The 17,540-nt window shown below is 37.6% G+C and overlaps 2 protein-coding genes across 3 annotated transcripts; one reads left to right on the top strand and one right to left on the bottom strand.

Moving 5' to 3' along the window:
- Positions 1-227: 227 nt before the first annotated feature.
- LOC150034242 (uncharacterized) lies at positions 228-2,428 on the top strand. Its single transcript, XM_090317277.1, has 6 exons — positions 228-455; positions 585-731; positions 774-972; positions 1,129-1,224; positions 1,377-1,729; positions 2,219-2,428. The coding sequence occupies exons 1-6, from the start codon at positions 228-230 to the stop codon at positions 2,426-2,428; spliced, it is 1,233 nt and encodes a 410-aa protein (XP_090173403.1).
- A 1,816-nt stretch (positions 2,429-4,244) lies between these two features.
- Positions 4,245-15,221, bottom strand: LOC120084454 (putative phosphoinositide phosphatase SAC9). Of its 2 annotated transcripts, none has more exons than XM_039040236.2 (12): positions 14,436-15,221; positions 14,185-14,317; positions 12,814-14,030; positions 11,856-11,963; positions 11,530-11,700; positions 10,927-11,169; positions 9,839-10,270; positions 8,072-8,890; positions 6,924-7,121; positions 5,769-6,239; positions 5,430-5,660; positions 4,245-4,898 (listed from the first exon to the last, which is right to left on the bottom strand). In XM_039040236.2, the coding sequence occupies exons 1-12, from the start codon at positions 15,057-15,059 to the stop codon at positions 4,623-4,625; spliced, it is 4,923 nt and encodes a 1,640-aa protein (XP_038896164.1). In that variant the 5' UTR covers positions 15,060-15,221; the 3' UTR covers positions 4,245-4,622. The 2 variants fall into 2 exon arrangements, with proteins under 2 accessions (XP_038896164.1, XP_038896165.1); XM_039040237.2 differs by having other exon boundaries at positions 14,185-14,307; positions 14,436-15,217.
- Positions 15,222-17,540: the final 2,319 nt, after the last annotated feature.

The following is a 17,540-nucleotide window of genomic DNA, read 5'->3' as shown; positions in this document are numbered from 1 at the left end:
ACAGGGGAGACGAGGAGTAGGCCGCCCCCTAGTTTCGTTATTTTTCTCATTGGGCGAAGGCAAAGGGTTTTCTTGATACTATCAGGTCCGTGTGGAGAAGGTCTGAGGAAGTGTCTCCTATGGTTAGTTTTGTGCGTAATTTGAAGGCAGTGAAGCGGGTTTTTCGTGCTTTGTTTGGTAGGCGGATCTCTGTGTTAACTGATGAGGTACGGGCGGCTAGGTAGGTTATGGAGACTGCTCAGGCTGCGGTAGAAAGGAATCCTGATTCAGAGTCGATGTGTGCGGAGGCGGCTCGGGCCACTGAGGTGTTCTGGTCAGTGGCGAGATTGGAGGAGGCGTCGCTCCGGCAGAAGGCTAGAGTCAGGTGGCTGGAGTTAGGTGATATGAACACAGCTTTTTTCCATCGCTGTGTCCATTCTCGTCGCAGCTGTAGTGGCTTGTTTACAGTCGTGGATGTTGGGGGGACTCGCTAGACGGTGCATGACAGGGTGGCAAGGATGGCAATAGATTTCTTTCGGGGTTGCTTAGGGGCTCAGCATATGGGGTATAGGGATCTTACTGCCCGAATTGGGGATATTGTGTAGTTTAGCTGGCCCAAGGAGGGGGTGGAGGACCTTAGTCAGCCAGTGAGTCGGGATGAAATTCAGAAGGCTTTGTTCTCGATGAAGTCTAGGAAGGCTCCTGGGCCTGATGGGTTTTCGGTGGATTTTTATAGAGCTACTTGGAGTGTGGTTGAAGATGATTTTTGTGGCGTTGTGCTGAATTTTTTTTAGACATGTTACTTGCCTGGTGAAGTTAATTCTACTGCTATTACTCTCATCCCTAAGAGGCGGGGAGCTGAACGTATGGAGGAGTTCCATCCTATTTCATGTTGCAATGTTATGTATAAGTGTATCTCGAGGATCTTAGTTGAGAGATTGCGGTTGTGGTTGCCTGATTTCATTAATGGTAATCAGTCTACGTTTGTTCCGGGTAGGTCAATTTTCGATAACATTTTATTGTGTCAGGAGCTCGTGGGGAACTACAAGAAGGGCAGAGGAAAGCCGCGTTGTGTGCTAAAGGTAGACTTTCAGAAGGCTTATGATTCGGTGAATTGAGATTTTCTGTTTGGTGTGTTGTTGGCTATAGGTACACCCCTTCAGTTTGTAAGTTCTGTGAGGGCTTGTGTTACTTCACCTAAGTTCTCTATGATGATTAATGGTTCCCTTGAAGGATTTTTTCCTGGTAGGAAGGGGTTGAGCAGGAGGACCCACTGTCTCCTTTTTTGTTTGTGATGGTGATAGAGGTCTTGTCTAGGTTGTTGAATAAACCTCCTGTGTGGTTTAGGTTCCATGATCGGTGTGAGTGTTTGGGCCTAACTCATTTGGCTTTTGCAGACGATTTGATGATTTTCTGTGCAGCTGAGAGAGATTCTTTGAAGTTTGTGAGGAAGGTATTGACAGAGTTTGCAGAGCTGTCTAGGTTAGTTGCAAATGTTGGGAAGAGTTCCATGTTTGTTGCGAGTGTGGAGTCGGGGGAGGCGGAGGAACTAGCTGCATATATGGGTGTCTCTCTTGGTTCATTGCCTGTTAGGTATCTGGGTTTACCTTTATTGGCGGGTCGGTTGAGGGCTGTGGATTGTGCGCCTTTGATACAGATGATTACAGCTCGTATTAGAAGCTGGGCAGCGAGGTCCCTCTGCTTTGCTAAGAGGTTGCAGCTTGTTAGGTCTATTTTACAGTCCTTTCAGGTTTTTTGGTGTAGCATCTTCGTGTTTCCTGCGTGTGTAACTCATGAGGTGGATCGTCTGTTATGTAGTTATTTATGAAAGGGTAGTGTAGTGAGTCTGGGTGGTGCACGGGTGGCGTGGGATGAGGTTTGCTTGCCGTTGGGAGAGGGGGGGTTGGGTGTGAAGCATGTGGCCTCTTGGAACTAGGCTGCTATTATGAAGCTGCTTTGGCTTATCTTAATTAAGTCGGGGTCACTTTGGGTGGGGTGAGTGGAGGCGTATGTTTTGCGTAGGCAGTCGTTGTGGACTGTTCGGATTGAGGTTGGGAGGTCTTGGTGCTTGAGGGCTATCTTGCGAAGTAGAGATAGATTCAAATATCTGATTCGCTTGATGATTGGCGATGGACGGTCTTGTTTTGTTTGGTGGGATCCTTGACTGCCGAGGGGTGCAATTTTGGAATCATATGGGTCTACGGTGGTTTATGATGCAAGAAGTAGTTTGGAAGCGCAGTTGTCAGAGTTCATGGATGGTGAGGGAGGTTGGAGGTGGCCTACGGAACTGCTTGAGATCTGGGATGTTATCCAGGCAGTGGGGCCAAGGGTGAGGGGAGAGGATTATTGGGTTTGGGTGTCGGATGCTAGTGGTTGGTTTTCTATCACTAGTGCTTGGGAGAGTATACGTCCTCGTCGCCCTAGGGTGTCGTGGGCTGGTATTTTGTAGGCGGGGGATGGTATTCCGTGTCACTCCTTTTGTGCATGGTTAGTAGTGAGGGACAGGTTAGGTACGCGGATTGGTTGAGGAGTTGGGTGTGTTGTCAGAGGGGGGGTGTCTTCTGTGTGGGGGAGGTGTGGAGTCGCGGGATCATTTATTTTTTGAGTGTGGATGTGGGAGAGAGGTGTGGTCTAGTGTGTTGCGTCAGTTGGGTTCGACGCATCGGGTGGCTGGTTAGGATGTAGAGTTGAGTTGGTTGTGCAGAGTGGGGTCGGGTAAGGGGGTGCGTAGTAAGTTGTTCCGTGTTTTCTGGTGTGCTTCCATATACTACATCTGGTAGGAGCTTAATCGGCAGCTGCATGGAGGTTGACCAAGGTGGGTGTCTACTCTGGTTCACCTTATGGTCTCTACGGTTCGTGCCCGTGCTACTTCCTGGCAGATTGACCTTCTTAGTCTTATCTAGTGTGTGTACGGATTTTTTTTCTTTTTGAACTTCACGTTATTCTTTGTTTTCCTGATTAATGTCTTTAGCGATAAATAGATTTATATATATAAAAGTGCTTATAATTGATAGGGGTGTTGTAGCCCCTAGTTTGTGGGGTTTTGGGTTCTTTTCTCTGTCTTTCACCTTGGGTTCTTATCCTGTTGGCTTTGTTTTGGTTTTATTGCCCTGTTTTTGCTTGTGCTTTGTTGCTTTGATGCCTTGATCCCGAGCTGTGGGATCCCCTTTGTAGTTGTATAATAATATCACCTATTTTTTAAAAAAAAAAATTATATGAATTTATTATTTAAATTATTTATCTAGTAGTAGAAAGTTTTAAATTAGTTTGATTAAATCTTATTCACCGGTTACCATTCCTACCATTTTGATTTGTTTTGTCTTATTGTTCTCTTGTCTTCTTTCGTGTACTCAAAGAAATAAAATAAAATAAAATGGTGTATAATATGCATTAAAATAGATGACTAATCGATAGTGGAGAATCCTGTGTGGCATATGACTAGTTGAAGAATCAGCTGCCGAGATCGGTGGAGGAGGACGGAAAACACGATGACGAGTACTGGTGGACGGCAAACAAGCAGTCGATGACAGCAAGTTAGCAATAACACCACTCTAATGCTTCAACCTCTTTTCGTACAACAAAGGGAGGCTAGGCCACATGAAGCGGTATATTTTAAAGCTTTTAAATTTTTTAAATAACTTTTCTTTATTTGTTAAGTTAAATTTTAATATATTTTCCAACTAATCCAATAATTTACACATCATCAAACACAACTAACGTCTACATAACACATAATGATTTAGTAAACATTCCGTTAACTTAAAGCCAAGTTAAGGACCATTTAGAAGTATTTAGCAAATGTTGGAACTAAAAATGTTTGTTTTAAAATTTTATGGACCAAATAAACATAAACTTCAAATCTCAAGGACCAAAAATATATTTTAACCATATAAGTAATACTCTAGCACATTTAAGTAATTTTATGATAATTGAATTAAATTGTCTTAGCCAAAGCAAGTATGGTTAAAATAGAGAGAAAATTTTATAATGAGGAAAGAAATTTTATTATTATTATTTCATTTGACCCCTCGACCTTTTTTTGTAACAATTATTTTTTCAATTCAAAAGGCATATATGTTTTTAGCTAACATAAGAGAGTTTAGTGACCTCTCAAGCTTTTTTTTTTTTTAATTCAAAAGCATATATTTTTTTTCCGTAATAATAATAATAATAATAATAATAATTTTTATTATTATTATTATTATTATTGCTGCTCAAAGACAAATGCTCGAAATAATTAATAGAGTGAATTGAAAAATATAATGTTCAAAATACAAGAGGAAGAAAATTTTATTTAATAAAAAGCATGAATGGACATCTAAGGCCCCTTTGTGCCATAAAATATTTCACTCGAATATCAAATGTCCTGGAAGACCTAAACAAACAAGACTTTCTTTTATACTCATTCCCAGCTCAAAGGATCAAAATCTTGAGCATTGATATATTCACACAAGTACAGACCTATTCCCGAAGCAAATAGAACTTTTCTTCTAATTTCCTAATTTTTTGTATTATTAGGTAAAAGAATATTGGATTACATATTGGCATCACAACAAAGAATGGAATCGAATAACACAATCAATCACAAAACCCATTTTTTGCTTTTTTCTTTTCCTCTTGGCAGTAAGGGCAACATCTAAGCATCAAACAGCTGAAAGACTTGCCCATTTCCCAAGTTCATATGGGTCTGCATAGTAATATAGCTTAATTCTATTGGACAATGACAACCCTGCTGCAAAAGTCCTCAATCCAGAATCATCTTGTTCCGCTGGGTCATCGGAAAACGCTGCAACGTCTCCAAGAAGTTTGAATATAATCCTCCTTGTTTGTACGAGTCTAGGAAGATCGAAGTAAAATCCTGTTCCAACCTTTGCTTCTGGTAGTCGGTACTCTGCAACAGTTACTACACTATTGGGCTCCTGTAAAAGTCATGCCAACCATTTTCAATGAAATGAAACCTCCATGATTGCAATCATACTGAAATGACTGCCTTCTTTTTTAGTACAACTAACTGCATGGTAGAGGATTCAATCTCCAACCTCTAAGGATGGAGCATATGTCAATATCGTTGAGCCAAGCTCACTTTGACATATACTAAAATGACTGCTAAATCACCATGATTGGAGTACTAAGTAACTTCATAGGAAAAAATATATATATGTAATGCCCTTGAGCAAAGATGCTCATCATCAGATGAGAATCTCTCAAATGAGAAAATTTTATCAAGTTTCTGTTTCTTATTTGAGAGATTTTAGAAAACCTAAATAAACTCAACAACAGAACAAAAAATTTGTTCATGACGAGATGGGAAGCACAAACCATGCTTGGAAATGAGAAAATAAGATCCTTCTAAGCAATATTGTTGTCCATGAAAAACAGTTAATCGATTGTATTCTAACTACAGATGTTTCTATGTTAAAGCTGTATACCAAAAAAAGACTATTAATTACCTGGACAACGGAAACTTGAAGATACAATACAGCAGGATAGATGTGTCTATCTTCTAAAAATGTAACTGATGCATCCCAGATTTGTGCATTTGAAGAAGGTGAATGGGTAACTCGAGGTTTTATTGCGCTAAAAGCCTCCAGACGGAACCCAGCAATCAATGGGGAAGCTGGAGATAGATACTGTTCCAAGACAAGATCATTGTCCATAACCCTTTCAGCTTCAATTGGAACCTCAAGAAAACAAAAGGACAGTTACCAGAATATTAGTATTAAAGGAATTTTGAAAGATGCCATAAAGATTAAGACATTATAGATTTATAGGCCATACAGGATTTCTACCTTGAATCTCCTTACTTGAGGGGCTCTCTCCAACCAGGTTCGGTTAGTCATTTGATCAGAGCCTGAAGATGATTCGAGGCCCGTCTCTTTTCTCACAGGGATTCCAACTACAATAATTCTTTTAGCATGAAGACAAGGAATGGCATCACTTGATCCTCCAAATGAGGCACGTCGATTAATCTGTGGATTAACTGGTGCAAAAGGATTTTCATCAAGAGACAAGAGGTTAAAATCTCTGTCATAGTTAACAGAACTGGAGCCAGGGCGTTGAAGGCGTAGTGTCATCCAAATCATTCGGCATCTAACAGGATTTTTAAAGGTAAATCGGACATGCCTAGGTGCTGTATCGTCGCTGTATTCTTTTTCTGGCCCAGAAAAATCAAATGAAGATGGAATCAAGGATTGGACATCCCACTTCCCAACATACGACCTTTCTTCCTTGTGAATAAAATTACTCACCCAGATTTGTACCTGCAATGAGAGAAGAGTGCAAGTCTCAATCTGACAAGAATTCAATCCCCACCAAGATTCCAAAGCACGGTAATAATATATTCTAAATTCATGATTTAAATTTTACACCCATAAAAACGTGTCATCTCATTTTTTTAAAAATCAACAAAACATGTAATTTTGTAGAAGCAAAACAAATTACTTGGTACTTTGGATTTTGCATTTCTTTCACTTTATAAAATGTTGACGATATACTGCCCATGGTGGTAACAGAAAATCGATATATACAATCACATTTTGGGGCCATCAGTTGCATGGTACGTATAACAAGTGATACATGCACACTTTCATAATAAAGCATCCCGGTTCTATAAAGTTGTAACAGAAACATGATATCAAACGCAAAATTACGTAAAAGCAGAGGCTGATTCTCGTAAAACAAATAGATACATCAAAAACAATATAGCTTACACATTGCAAATGTTACATATGTCATGGCATACTACTGTCAGTTAAAATGATTCGTTGTCCTTGAGCACCATCCAAAGTGATCCCGCAGTGACACAATTACTAGATCCTTGCAAGATACACTTCTGGAATACCTAAACTCTCATGTAAATGGCCAAATAGTTTCTAAAAATAAAACCATTGACCACTAGCACACTAACAAAGAAGCATATTAAGCACACAAATATCAGTACTTACGATTGGAGTGTCTCCCGCAGAGTACCCACAGGGGCTCACAATCAAGATGACCCCACTAACATCAGAAATGGAACCAAGAACAATAACAAATTCAGCTGAGGTAGCAGTTGGAGGAGCTTTCCAATATGAACATAATGAACCAGAATCTAAGGGAGCAAGCAATGACAAGACTGGTGCTGAATCCGCTGCTGTTTCAACCTACAATAACACAGAACCTTGCCACTTATTGTGAATTGCAAAGACAACAAAATGGAAGATTTTTGCAAGTTAGATGATCAGACAATTTTCAAGAGATCAAAACTGTGAGTTTCTTGAACTACCTTTTTCTAAAACAGAGTACTTTAAATTCAAACAAAAAAAAAAACAAAACAAAACCACATTCCATATCATGTCTTCCAGAATGTAAGGTGACAACGGAACCAATAACAATGCCAAATTCAGCAGGCAGTTTACTAACTTTGTTATGAACGCAAGGCTCTTATGTAATAATATCAATGCTAATGAATTCAGAAAATTGTGAGCAATTTCTGCTTCAAAGCTAATCTGTTCAATGGAAGTAACTTCTAAACTAACCACAAAGCTACAAAGTACAAATATTCCATATCTAGCAAAAGAAATCTTTGAGTGATTTGTCACCAACCAAGACATCTTCCAAAAATTTGGCTCCCTTTTCATTGCAAAGTTAAAGACAGAACTCATGTCCACCGAGCTTTTGTAAGAGGCCATCGCTTTGCAATGGCTTCTAGCATTATGAGACATGCCTTTCCAATGAAAGGTGTTGTCCATCAATAGAGCTATCCTATCCACAATGTGAACTTTTTGAAAAAGCAATGGTGACAACTAAATATTTCAACAATATATATTGGTAATTTTAAGTTGCCAAACGCCACTCAATCAAGCATTTCCCCACCCAAAATGCAGTTTTTATTCTTCTACTCCTAATTGTAAAGTCAGACTTTTTTCCAGAATAAATATCTCACTCACTATCGTGAATGTTATAGTTATAGTTACTTAAAAGATAATGTTTGAAAAGTAAAATATAAAATACAATCTCATAATTACATTTGTAGATTGAGAAAATCATATGCAACACAGGTCACAGGTAATAGGAAAAAACTTGTGTGGTGCGGTAAGATTAAAAATATTACCGAGTGCAGAATGCTGGCAAATGGAAATTCAGCTACAGATTCTTCTCCATTAAGCAATCTTCTTAGGACCTTATGCACTCTTTGGCCAGCATAGTGCAGATTCTTTCCAGAAAGCCAATCCCCTACTGATGATCCAATCACTTGGTTCAGAGCTCCATATGCAGCATCATCAGCACGGGTATTTCTTCGTTCACTAATCAATCCCCTTACATAGTCCAAGATTAATGCATCAAGCAGAACATTGGGACAGCATTTCTTACAGAGAATATTATCCAAACCATTTGAGACATCAATTCGGCTCCCATGACCTGATCCTCCCTGGCTTGAATAACCACTGTTTGGGACTTCCCTTGAGCTAGAGCTTGTCAGGAGTTGAGCCCCTCTCCCAGCACAGCATACTTTACAAACCTTTCTCCGGCATTGTGAGCACACCAAGACAGGTTGGGGAGCTGCCACTGAGGATGCTTTAGAAGGAAATTGAACTGGTGTTTTAATTTCAGCACACACCTCACAAGTTCCACCAAAACAGCTCTCCCCAATTTCTGTGATGTTCCAGAAATCCACGAGATCATCGACTTTATCAAGACCAATGGCAGCAGTAATTTTGTCTTCCAGATAAGTGTGCCCAAGTAATGCAAGATTATTTGCCAATCTGCATAACCTTCCAATATACATCTCATCAAGCAATAGATTTGGATTTATAGTAGCAGGATCAGTTCCAGTGGATAATAATGCTCTATCCCTCTCAGCAGCTGAAAGATTAAGCCGGAGGCGCTCAATTTCAAGCTTCATAGCTTCTTGGAAGCTGAGCTTCTTTTCCTACATTATTGCATAAATATTATCTGTCTAGATATATTACATTAGGATCAGAATAAAAAATACTCTTCATTCTTCTATTCGAAAAGATGTCTAAAATCCATCTTTTACACACATACCATTCAAATAATGGCAGGCCCAAGTATTCTACATCTGATGGATGGTGTTCATAAGAAAACCTTGAAACTAAGTGGAATCACAAAACTTATACTAGAAACTTCATACTTCAAAGCAAGCCACAGTCTCTTCGTAACTTAACAGATATTGCCACTACCTATCATAGCAACAATTTCCTAGTTCGTCCTGATTTCAAAAACCACCAACTCAATAATCAACATCCAGAAAGGTATTTAGTTCAACCTTTTGGAACATAAATTTTAAAATAAATTGTCAGATTGTCTGATAGAATCTGGAGCTAAAGGAATGTTATCATTACTGAAGTGCTGACTAGTCCTAATACAAGATGAATAAATGGCTTTCAAGAAAGCTCCCGCCTGCTGATTCCTTGCTGAAAACCTCGTTCAAAAATTTCCTTTCCCCTATCTGTTGCCTCTTGTAACCAACCAAAAATTCACTCCAAACAAATTGACTGTCTAAGCAAGCTCCCTTATATTTTCCTTTTCAGCCCTCACAGAACATAGCATTACAGGAGGCCATTATCCTTCTCTATATTTTTTTTCTTATTGTTATTTCTTTTCATTTTTGCTCAATTTGTTCAGATGAGCTAAGTATCTGATATGATCTAGCTATTTGATTCCTATCATCTACTTTTAGGTTAGCCGGTTTTGAAGTTACATTATTGTCACTTAGCTTGTAGGTTAGCCCATAATCTGTAAGTGAGACGAGGTTGTCAACTCTGAAGCAACTCCAAAATTGGAATCTAAATATTGCACCACTCTCATTTAAAATGATATCAGGATGACAAAACAAAACAAAAAAAATGAAACATACCATGCGAGGTCCTGCAAGGGATACAAGACAATTTATGTACACTTGGGAAGAACTATCAGTAACCTTTGGATCTTCTGCAGAAGAAACTTTGTGGTTGGTTTCAGCTACATGAAATCCAACATGCTGGTCCAGAAAACCAAGTAAGTCATCCTCCTGATGAACCACAGGCCCACTAACTGGTTGAGAAATTGTATCTGGAAATGTGACTTCTCCAGTCAAAAGGTCAACCAATGGGTCTGCAGAAGAACTTGTTTTAACTGGCTTGGAAATGTCTTCAGTTATTGAAGGGGCCAAAAATGGGTTGGTTCCTGAACCAGAAGAAAGATGGTTGATTTCCTTATAATTCTTTTTAGTGAGGTGCGCCAATCTTGCACCAGGTCCTTCGTCATAGAACACTCCCCTCCAAGGAAGAGAAACTCCAAGGATCTCTATCTACAATATATGTCAACAAAGTAAAATATATTACAAAGTATAAGTAAGAGCAAATCCTAACGTAATAGTAATACATAATAAAGAAATAACAAAACAAAAACAAAAACAAATTGATGTGAGAGAAAATTACTAAAGATGTAAATTACGAGCTACGGCAATTAAAATAATAATAATAAAGGTCAACTTCCTCAAAATATGTCAATGTAACATTAGGCCGGTGACAAACAAAATTTCTTTGATCCTAAACAGAAATATGATAGAGAAATGAGACAAGGAAAATATATGTACATATGTATGTATGTATGTATATATATGTCTATATGTATGTATATGTATATATGTATATATGTATGTATGTATGTATGTATATGTGTATATATATGTGTATGTATATATTATGTATATATGTATAAGCAGACCAAATGATTTTTCAGAAAAAGAAAAGAGAGAGAGAGAGGGAGAGAGAAACAGACCAAATGAAATGATGAATTAAAGTTTGATATATGCTTCTATCCATTGAGAGAGAGAGAGAGAGGAAAAAAAGGGGTTCTAAAATCCATTGCCATAATCAAGATAACAAGTTAACTATTACAGGTCCCTCATCAACATGGCCTCTAGAAAATGATTATGTAACTCAACCAATTATCACTTCTCACCTCACCAAGTGTCATTAAACTTTTCCCAGAATCAGCAGGATAAAATGTAACGGTGACAACACGAGTAAGGAAGTCCAGTTCACCCTCTGGTTCTTCAAAATCATATAATAATGGAAGTGTTGATGCGTCTTGGGAATGGAGGCGTGCACCAGCCCCTGTGATGGCCATATCCTCGGCACTAATTGGCCCTGGTAAGGTTATTAGAAGGTTTGTCCCATTTTCACACTGAGGAATGGAAGCACCCTGCCAGGAACCAACGAAGCTATTTATGAACAACAAAATCACACATTCATATTAACCATTTGCACACATACTAGCGGTCCAAGCATGCAGGAACACATGGATGGCACAATGTGCAGCTTCATGTATTTTTTCTTTTGTGTGAAATTCGGTAATTCTATTTCTGGACACAAGTACAGATGGGTGTAGATAACTTGTTATGAATTTAAATTAATTTATTACTAGAATATATAAATATATATATAAAAGCTAGAACTAGAAGCAATATGCAGAGGATATATCAGCCTACATCTCATGACATTGATCAAAAGAAGCCCTATGATCATAAAGCACAAAGGAAAAATTTTAGGAGAGAATACAGACCTCAAGTATTAGTTTAAGTCCGTCTAAATTACGGCCAGTTCTTACATCCACGGTTGCAGGATAAGTTGAATCATCTGCACCATGAGATACAGTAAGAAGAAGCTGACAAACATGGCAAGGCTCGGTTAGGTAAATGAACAGTTCAACAACATCTGCACCCTGCGGGAAAACCTGTAGGACAAAGTACACAATTATCTCATGAAAAGGCAGCAAGCAAGACCAACCAATCATCAAGATTCTCAAGCACCAAGGTTAATGGTAAATTTGACTATTTATCATGTTTCCATTATAACATATTATTCAGTTAAGAAAAGAATTTCCAATACCCAGATCTCGTCTTTCTTCTTAAAACTCAGAAGACCAGTTCCACCATTAGAACTTGGAAACATGTTGGTAACAGGTTTAAGTAAAAAACTGGATGCTCGCGAGAGTACCTACACCAATCCATAATGTCAATCAACACAAAGAAACAGAAAAGTGGAGCATAAGTAACACGTGATAACCATATGTGTAATACAAGGGCAATAACCAAAAAAAAAGGGTCACATTGTAGACTAGGAATAGCTATAACACAAACTCCTCTTTAAAGATATAGTTCCAAGGAGCTACACGGAAGCTTCCTGTGAAGCCTAAATAATGAACCTTCTTTTAAAAGCTAATAACTTTGGGATAAACATGAGGTGAAAAACATTTCTCAACAAGAGGGTTATAAATCATATTACGTCCATTGGCCTCAAATTTAGTGGCTTTCTAAGTTCATGAGATTCAAAACCAGTACCACCATTTGAGCCTACAAAAGCTGGGATCTAAGCATTTTATGATATTTAATCCATGATAGAGCTCTAACAACATCTTGAACTCATGTATCTCGGTTGAATCCAAAGGGCCAAGAAAATAGACTATATTGTCTTGTTATCAACTGCCTTAAAAATAACTATTCATCTATATTAAAATAACCATACAGGAAGAGTTTTGTTCAACTACACAGTTACACTAAAGATATCAAATTCTACTAAATATTGATTATTTCATTTCATTTTTCACAAAATACATGGAGTCGATCATAACCAACACCCAAGAAAATAAGATAATTATTTTATAAATAGGAAAAATATTAATGTATTAACTACTGCATTAAGATGAAAAGCACAATAAAATCGTACGACTTCCACACCCTACACCCCCTAAAGAAGAAAAATAGATAAATAATTAACAAATATGAGTCATAATTCTCCAATTACTGGATAGAAGACCAAATGGTCCAGAAAATTCTCAAAAACATACATGAAGAGGCTGAATAGGTATTGATGGAAGATGTTTGAAAAGCCTCATTCCAAGAAACATCTCCAGCTGCTTTTGTCGAGAGCTGTCAACAACTGCATTTTTATATCTTCTCTGCAAAGTAATTTTCATATTTTGTGCTGCCGAAAATTGTTTAAACTTTCCTGCTTCTTCATTGAATATGTTAAGGATTTGGCTATGCATAGCTTTGGAACCAGTATAAAGGGTGGCGTGAATATCCCCAGCAAGCAAAAACAAATCTGCTAACTGAGAAACTGGAAATAAAATTGTTGATCTCTTGAATTCTTCAAATGTCATATCAAATCTTTTCCAAGGTTTATCAGGACAAGGATGCGTCCATGTTGTGGTCCTAGTATTATGATCGATATAATATGTTTTCCCTGTCACGGCATCACTCCTTTTTTCCCAGCCTGGTGGCAGTGGAGCTGTATATCCACTGGGTGTATCCATCGAACGATAACCCATTACCCAGTCATTATCTAAAGATATCCCTAGCCGCCTGCATTGCTCCATGAAGACTTGGAGAGCACCAAAATAACTAGCGGCATTGGTTCGATCCAAAGAATCAGCACAGTTAAATCGTATGACTCCATTTTGATGTGACCTTATACAGAAATCACCTTCAAAGTCATCATTATGTATGATTTCACCTCTATAATCCTTAGTCTGTAAGCGGGAAGGTAAATAATCCCCTTCAGAAACACCTATTGATATAGTTGGTCCTTTTAGAAGCTTCCACAGCCCTTCAATTGTTTGCTGTTCGCCCTTTAACTTTGTGCTTGCATGCCAGTCATAATTTATCAAATGAATTCTAGTGCATGGAAGTTTACCCGATGATTTAACAAAATTCACAGATTCCTCAAAGTGCTGGACTAAAATAGATTCTGATTTTCCTTCTCCATACCTAAGCAAATTTATGCATACTATAGGAACCAGAGCTTTTTTGTTCTGATTTCCTCCACCAACAACATCGATATTCCTAGCATCATATCTCTTATTCAGCCTCTGATAGTACTGAGCGCTCCCTTTGTAAGGCTCACAATCAGAAACATATATTTCTGCTTCTGCAGCGGTGATCTTCAGCTCTGCACCCCACCAAATTGGAATGGTGCCCCTTCTCCAAATGTACGTGTTAAAAGGAGTGCACTGGCCAGGCTTTTTAGGTATCCATACCAATTGCTCACACTCAACCTCGTTTCCTGTCAGATTTAGAGTATTTGTAACTTGGCGCTTAAATATATTTCTTACCGAAAAGAGGGAACGAATCAACAAACAGTAGGAACAAACAGGAAGCAGAGAATTATGACAATGGGAAATTAATTCTTTTCTAGTAATGAACAAACGCCACAATACCTGTGCTGAAGCACGAATTCAATCCTCTGGCCAAATATCGAGTACCAGGATGCAGCCTGCTTCGACGAGCAATAAGTGCGACAATCCCTTCCATCTGACCAGAACTCCCAAAACTTCGACACTCTGCAAACCCCTACACAATATTACCCACTAAGACAACAGTACAAAAACTGCCTCAATTTACGACATACAAGAAACCTGTAAAAGATTATGGAGATGATGATGATGATGAATTAAGCGAGAAGCAAAACCTGGAGAAGCGTAACGCAATGATGTGGCAACCCAATGTTTTTGAAGGCCATCGAGAACCAACTGTTCCAAACGAACTCTTCGTCGGGCTTGTCCAGCGGCATCCGGCTAGGGAACGGCCTCGTGATGTCCCTCGATTCACAAAAGTAGTGTTTCCCATCAATATCAAGCTCAACCAATTCTTGCACGTTCTTGATCTCCCCCTTTCCCTGAACCTGCGGATTCTGCAGCGAGACCTTGATGCACTGACTCTCCAGCACCGTGAAAATGCATCCTCCACCGGGAAAATTCGGAACACTGGCGGAAAGCTTGGTGGCGACAAAGAGTAAACCAAAACCGCCCAAGGCAACGTATCCTAAAATGGCTCTGGCTTGGACGGATGACTTGCAAAGCCATCGCGATCCGTTGGTAATGAAATCAATGGCCTGGGACTCGGATTTGAAGAGGTCAAGGCCAGGCTTCCCATGGTAGCGAAGAGCGCCGGTGGTGGGATCGATGTAGATCAGCTGGGTGTCGTTCCTGGAAGACAAACTTGCAACAACATAGACTTCGCCGGATTCGAGTGTCAGAACGACTATGGATGTGTCTCTGGAACTCCGGCCACCGGCTGTGGGTGAAAAAGCCATCGGCGGCGATCAAGCTTGCCGGACCGATACGAAGAATTTTGATGAGATTCAATTGAATTGGCCGGATCGGGCACATATGAATGAATAAGAGACCAGTCAGAAAGAGAACTCAAGGAACATGAATTTTTCTCCCTTTTTTTTTTATTTCCTCCTTTTACAAACATTTTTTTCTTTTTTTCTTTTTTTTTTAAAGTGAAAATTGGAACAAATGATTTCAAACCAAATCGTAGTCCTTAGTACATACAGATATCAGTTAAGTTAAATTTGACAATTATGTCTAATTAAATTTTGATCGTGAAGTTTCAAGAATGTATAATGCCACGAAACTTATAATTTTATGTCTAATAAATATATAATTTTAATTTCGTATTTAATAAATTCAGAATAAAGAATTTAAAAAATTAATTGATATATTAGATATATATATATATATATGAATTTTATATATAATGGTAATCTAAGCTTTAAATTTTGTCTTAATAGATTCTTAAATTTTTAAAATATTCCAAAGTTCAAAGACTAAATTTATAATTTTGAAACTTAGATTTGTTTAATTTTATCCTACGTACTTTCAAATGTTGAATTTTAATTTGTAATTTTAATGGATCTTAAATTTTGGTCTTTCAAAGTTAATTTTCATCAAAATGGTTAAATAATAACTTTGATGCAAGAAAATACACTATCTAAATACCTTAGTAAAAATGTCGGTACAAAAACGACTAAAATGAGATTTTAAGCCCTTTTTATTATCATTTATTATTCTAAGGAGGAAAGTAGCTTGTAGAGTTTTTTTTTTTTTTTTTTTTTTTTTGTTCTATTTAAAATCGAAAATGTAAAGAGATAACAAAATTAAAGAAGTCGAAATTTCAAAACTTTAGCAATATTTGTTGTGGTGCTTAAAAACCAAACATGATGAGATAAATAAGATAGTAACTACCATCTATTTTGTTGTTAAACTCAAATATATTGATAGATACATATATAGTTCTAACGTGGGCGTCTCTCATCAACTCAATTTGGCATGAAGTTGCCTTCATAATCCATGAATCCCTCCTAATCTAAACCTTATTATCATTTCCAATCCTTCATCGCACACACCACCACTAAAAAGGTCCCTTCCTCACAATAAAATCCTCCAAATATAAGACGAGTTATGCCCCTCATCAATGCTGGTTAAAGATTCTAAAACCCATAAAACTCAAAGCCTCGGCCTCCTTACTAATGCAAAGCATTTACCAACTTCTCCAATCATTTTCTTCAAGCATATATCCATTCAAGAACAACTTATGGTGTTCGCACCTCTTTCCCGTTTGGAGAAGAACTTCTTCTTGACAACTCTTCAAACCTACTCTTTTACTTGTAGAGGAAATTTTTTGGTCAAACTTCTACAAATATTATATGCTCTTCGATTAATATTAATTTCTATTTGTTGGGTCTTTGACAAATTTACATGTCTACAAGTGAAGAAGAGGATTAAGATGTTTATATAATATTAATTTTATTTTCATCTATTACCAGGTGATTTAAACAAAGAAATTTTTATTTGATCATATCGATCATCTATAGATCATACATAAAACTATATACAATAAAATCAAAGTCAAATTTTACAATTTGTATTCTGACATGTCAAATATAATATAATATACCTATCTTATTTATATTTCCCAGGTCAAAGTCCATGTTTATCCAAGCCCTAAGCAGATTATAAATTTTAAATGTTTCACCTTATACGTTTTTTAAATTTTAAGTTTATATTTTAATTTTGTTCCATTAACTTTTAGTTGTATTTTAATTTGATTTTCAAACTTTGAAATTTACTATGTTAATTAATGAACTTCTGGGTTTTTTTTTTATTTTAGTCATTAATTTTTAAAATACTCATTTTATTTCTCGAAAAGTAGAAAAAAAATAACTACAATATATAGTTGTGTGCATAGATCAACTAACATAAATTTATATTATCAACTTTGAAGTCTAAAAAACTATTTTATTATTAACTATTTGAATTTTTTCAAAATAATGTTTCTTTAATATATATTAACAAAAATATGGTAGGATTGAAAGTATTGACGAAAATAGGTTTTTAAATCGTGTACCCAGTACACAATTAGCCCCAAATCGTGTACCCGGTACACGAGTGTCTGTTGATCTGGCACGCGTAGACTGCCAGTCATGCAGGGTTGACTGAGGTAATCGTGTACCCCAGTATACAATTACCTTAAGTCGTGTACCGGGTACACGACTTCCTTCTTCATTAAACCGTCGCGCGGCCCTTCTTCTTCCTCATCCTTCTGCCTTTTTCTCCGTCCATTCTTTGCTTCCGTCTTCTCCGTCCAAAATTGTCTGAAAACCTCCTCCGTTTGCTTCCGTCTTGTGCATCCAAACGTATCATTTTGCTTCCATTTCTTCGTTCGTCCAAAATTGTCCGAAAGCTTCTGCCTCTCCTTGGCTGTGGTAAAATTTTTTCCCTACATTGTT

This window comes from Benincasa hispida, chromosome 9, assembly GCF_027475165.1.
Source record: "Benincasa hispida cultivar pf3 chromosome 9, pf3_genome.v1.1, whole genome shotgun sequence".
In the NCBI taxonomy this organism is placed as follows: domain Eukaryota; kingdom Viridiplantae; phylum Streptophyta; class Magnoliopsida; order Cucurbitales; family Cucurbitaceae; genus Benincasa; species Benincasa hispida.
The sequence above is the reverse complement of the archived record's forward strand: the minus strand, read 5'-3'. Positions and strand labels throughout refer to the sequence as shown.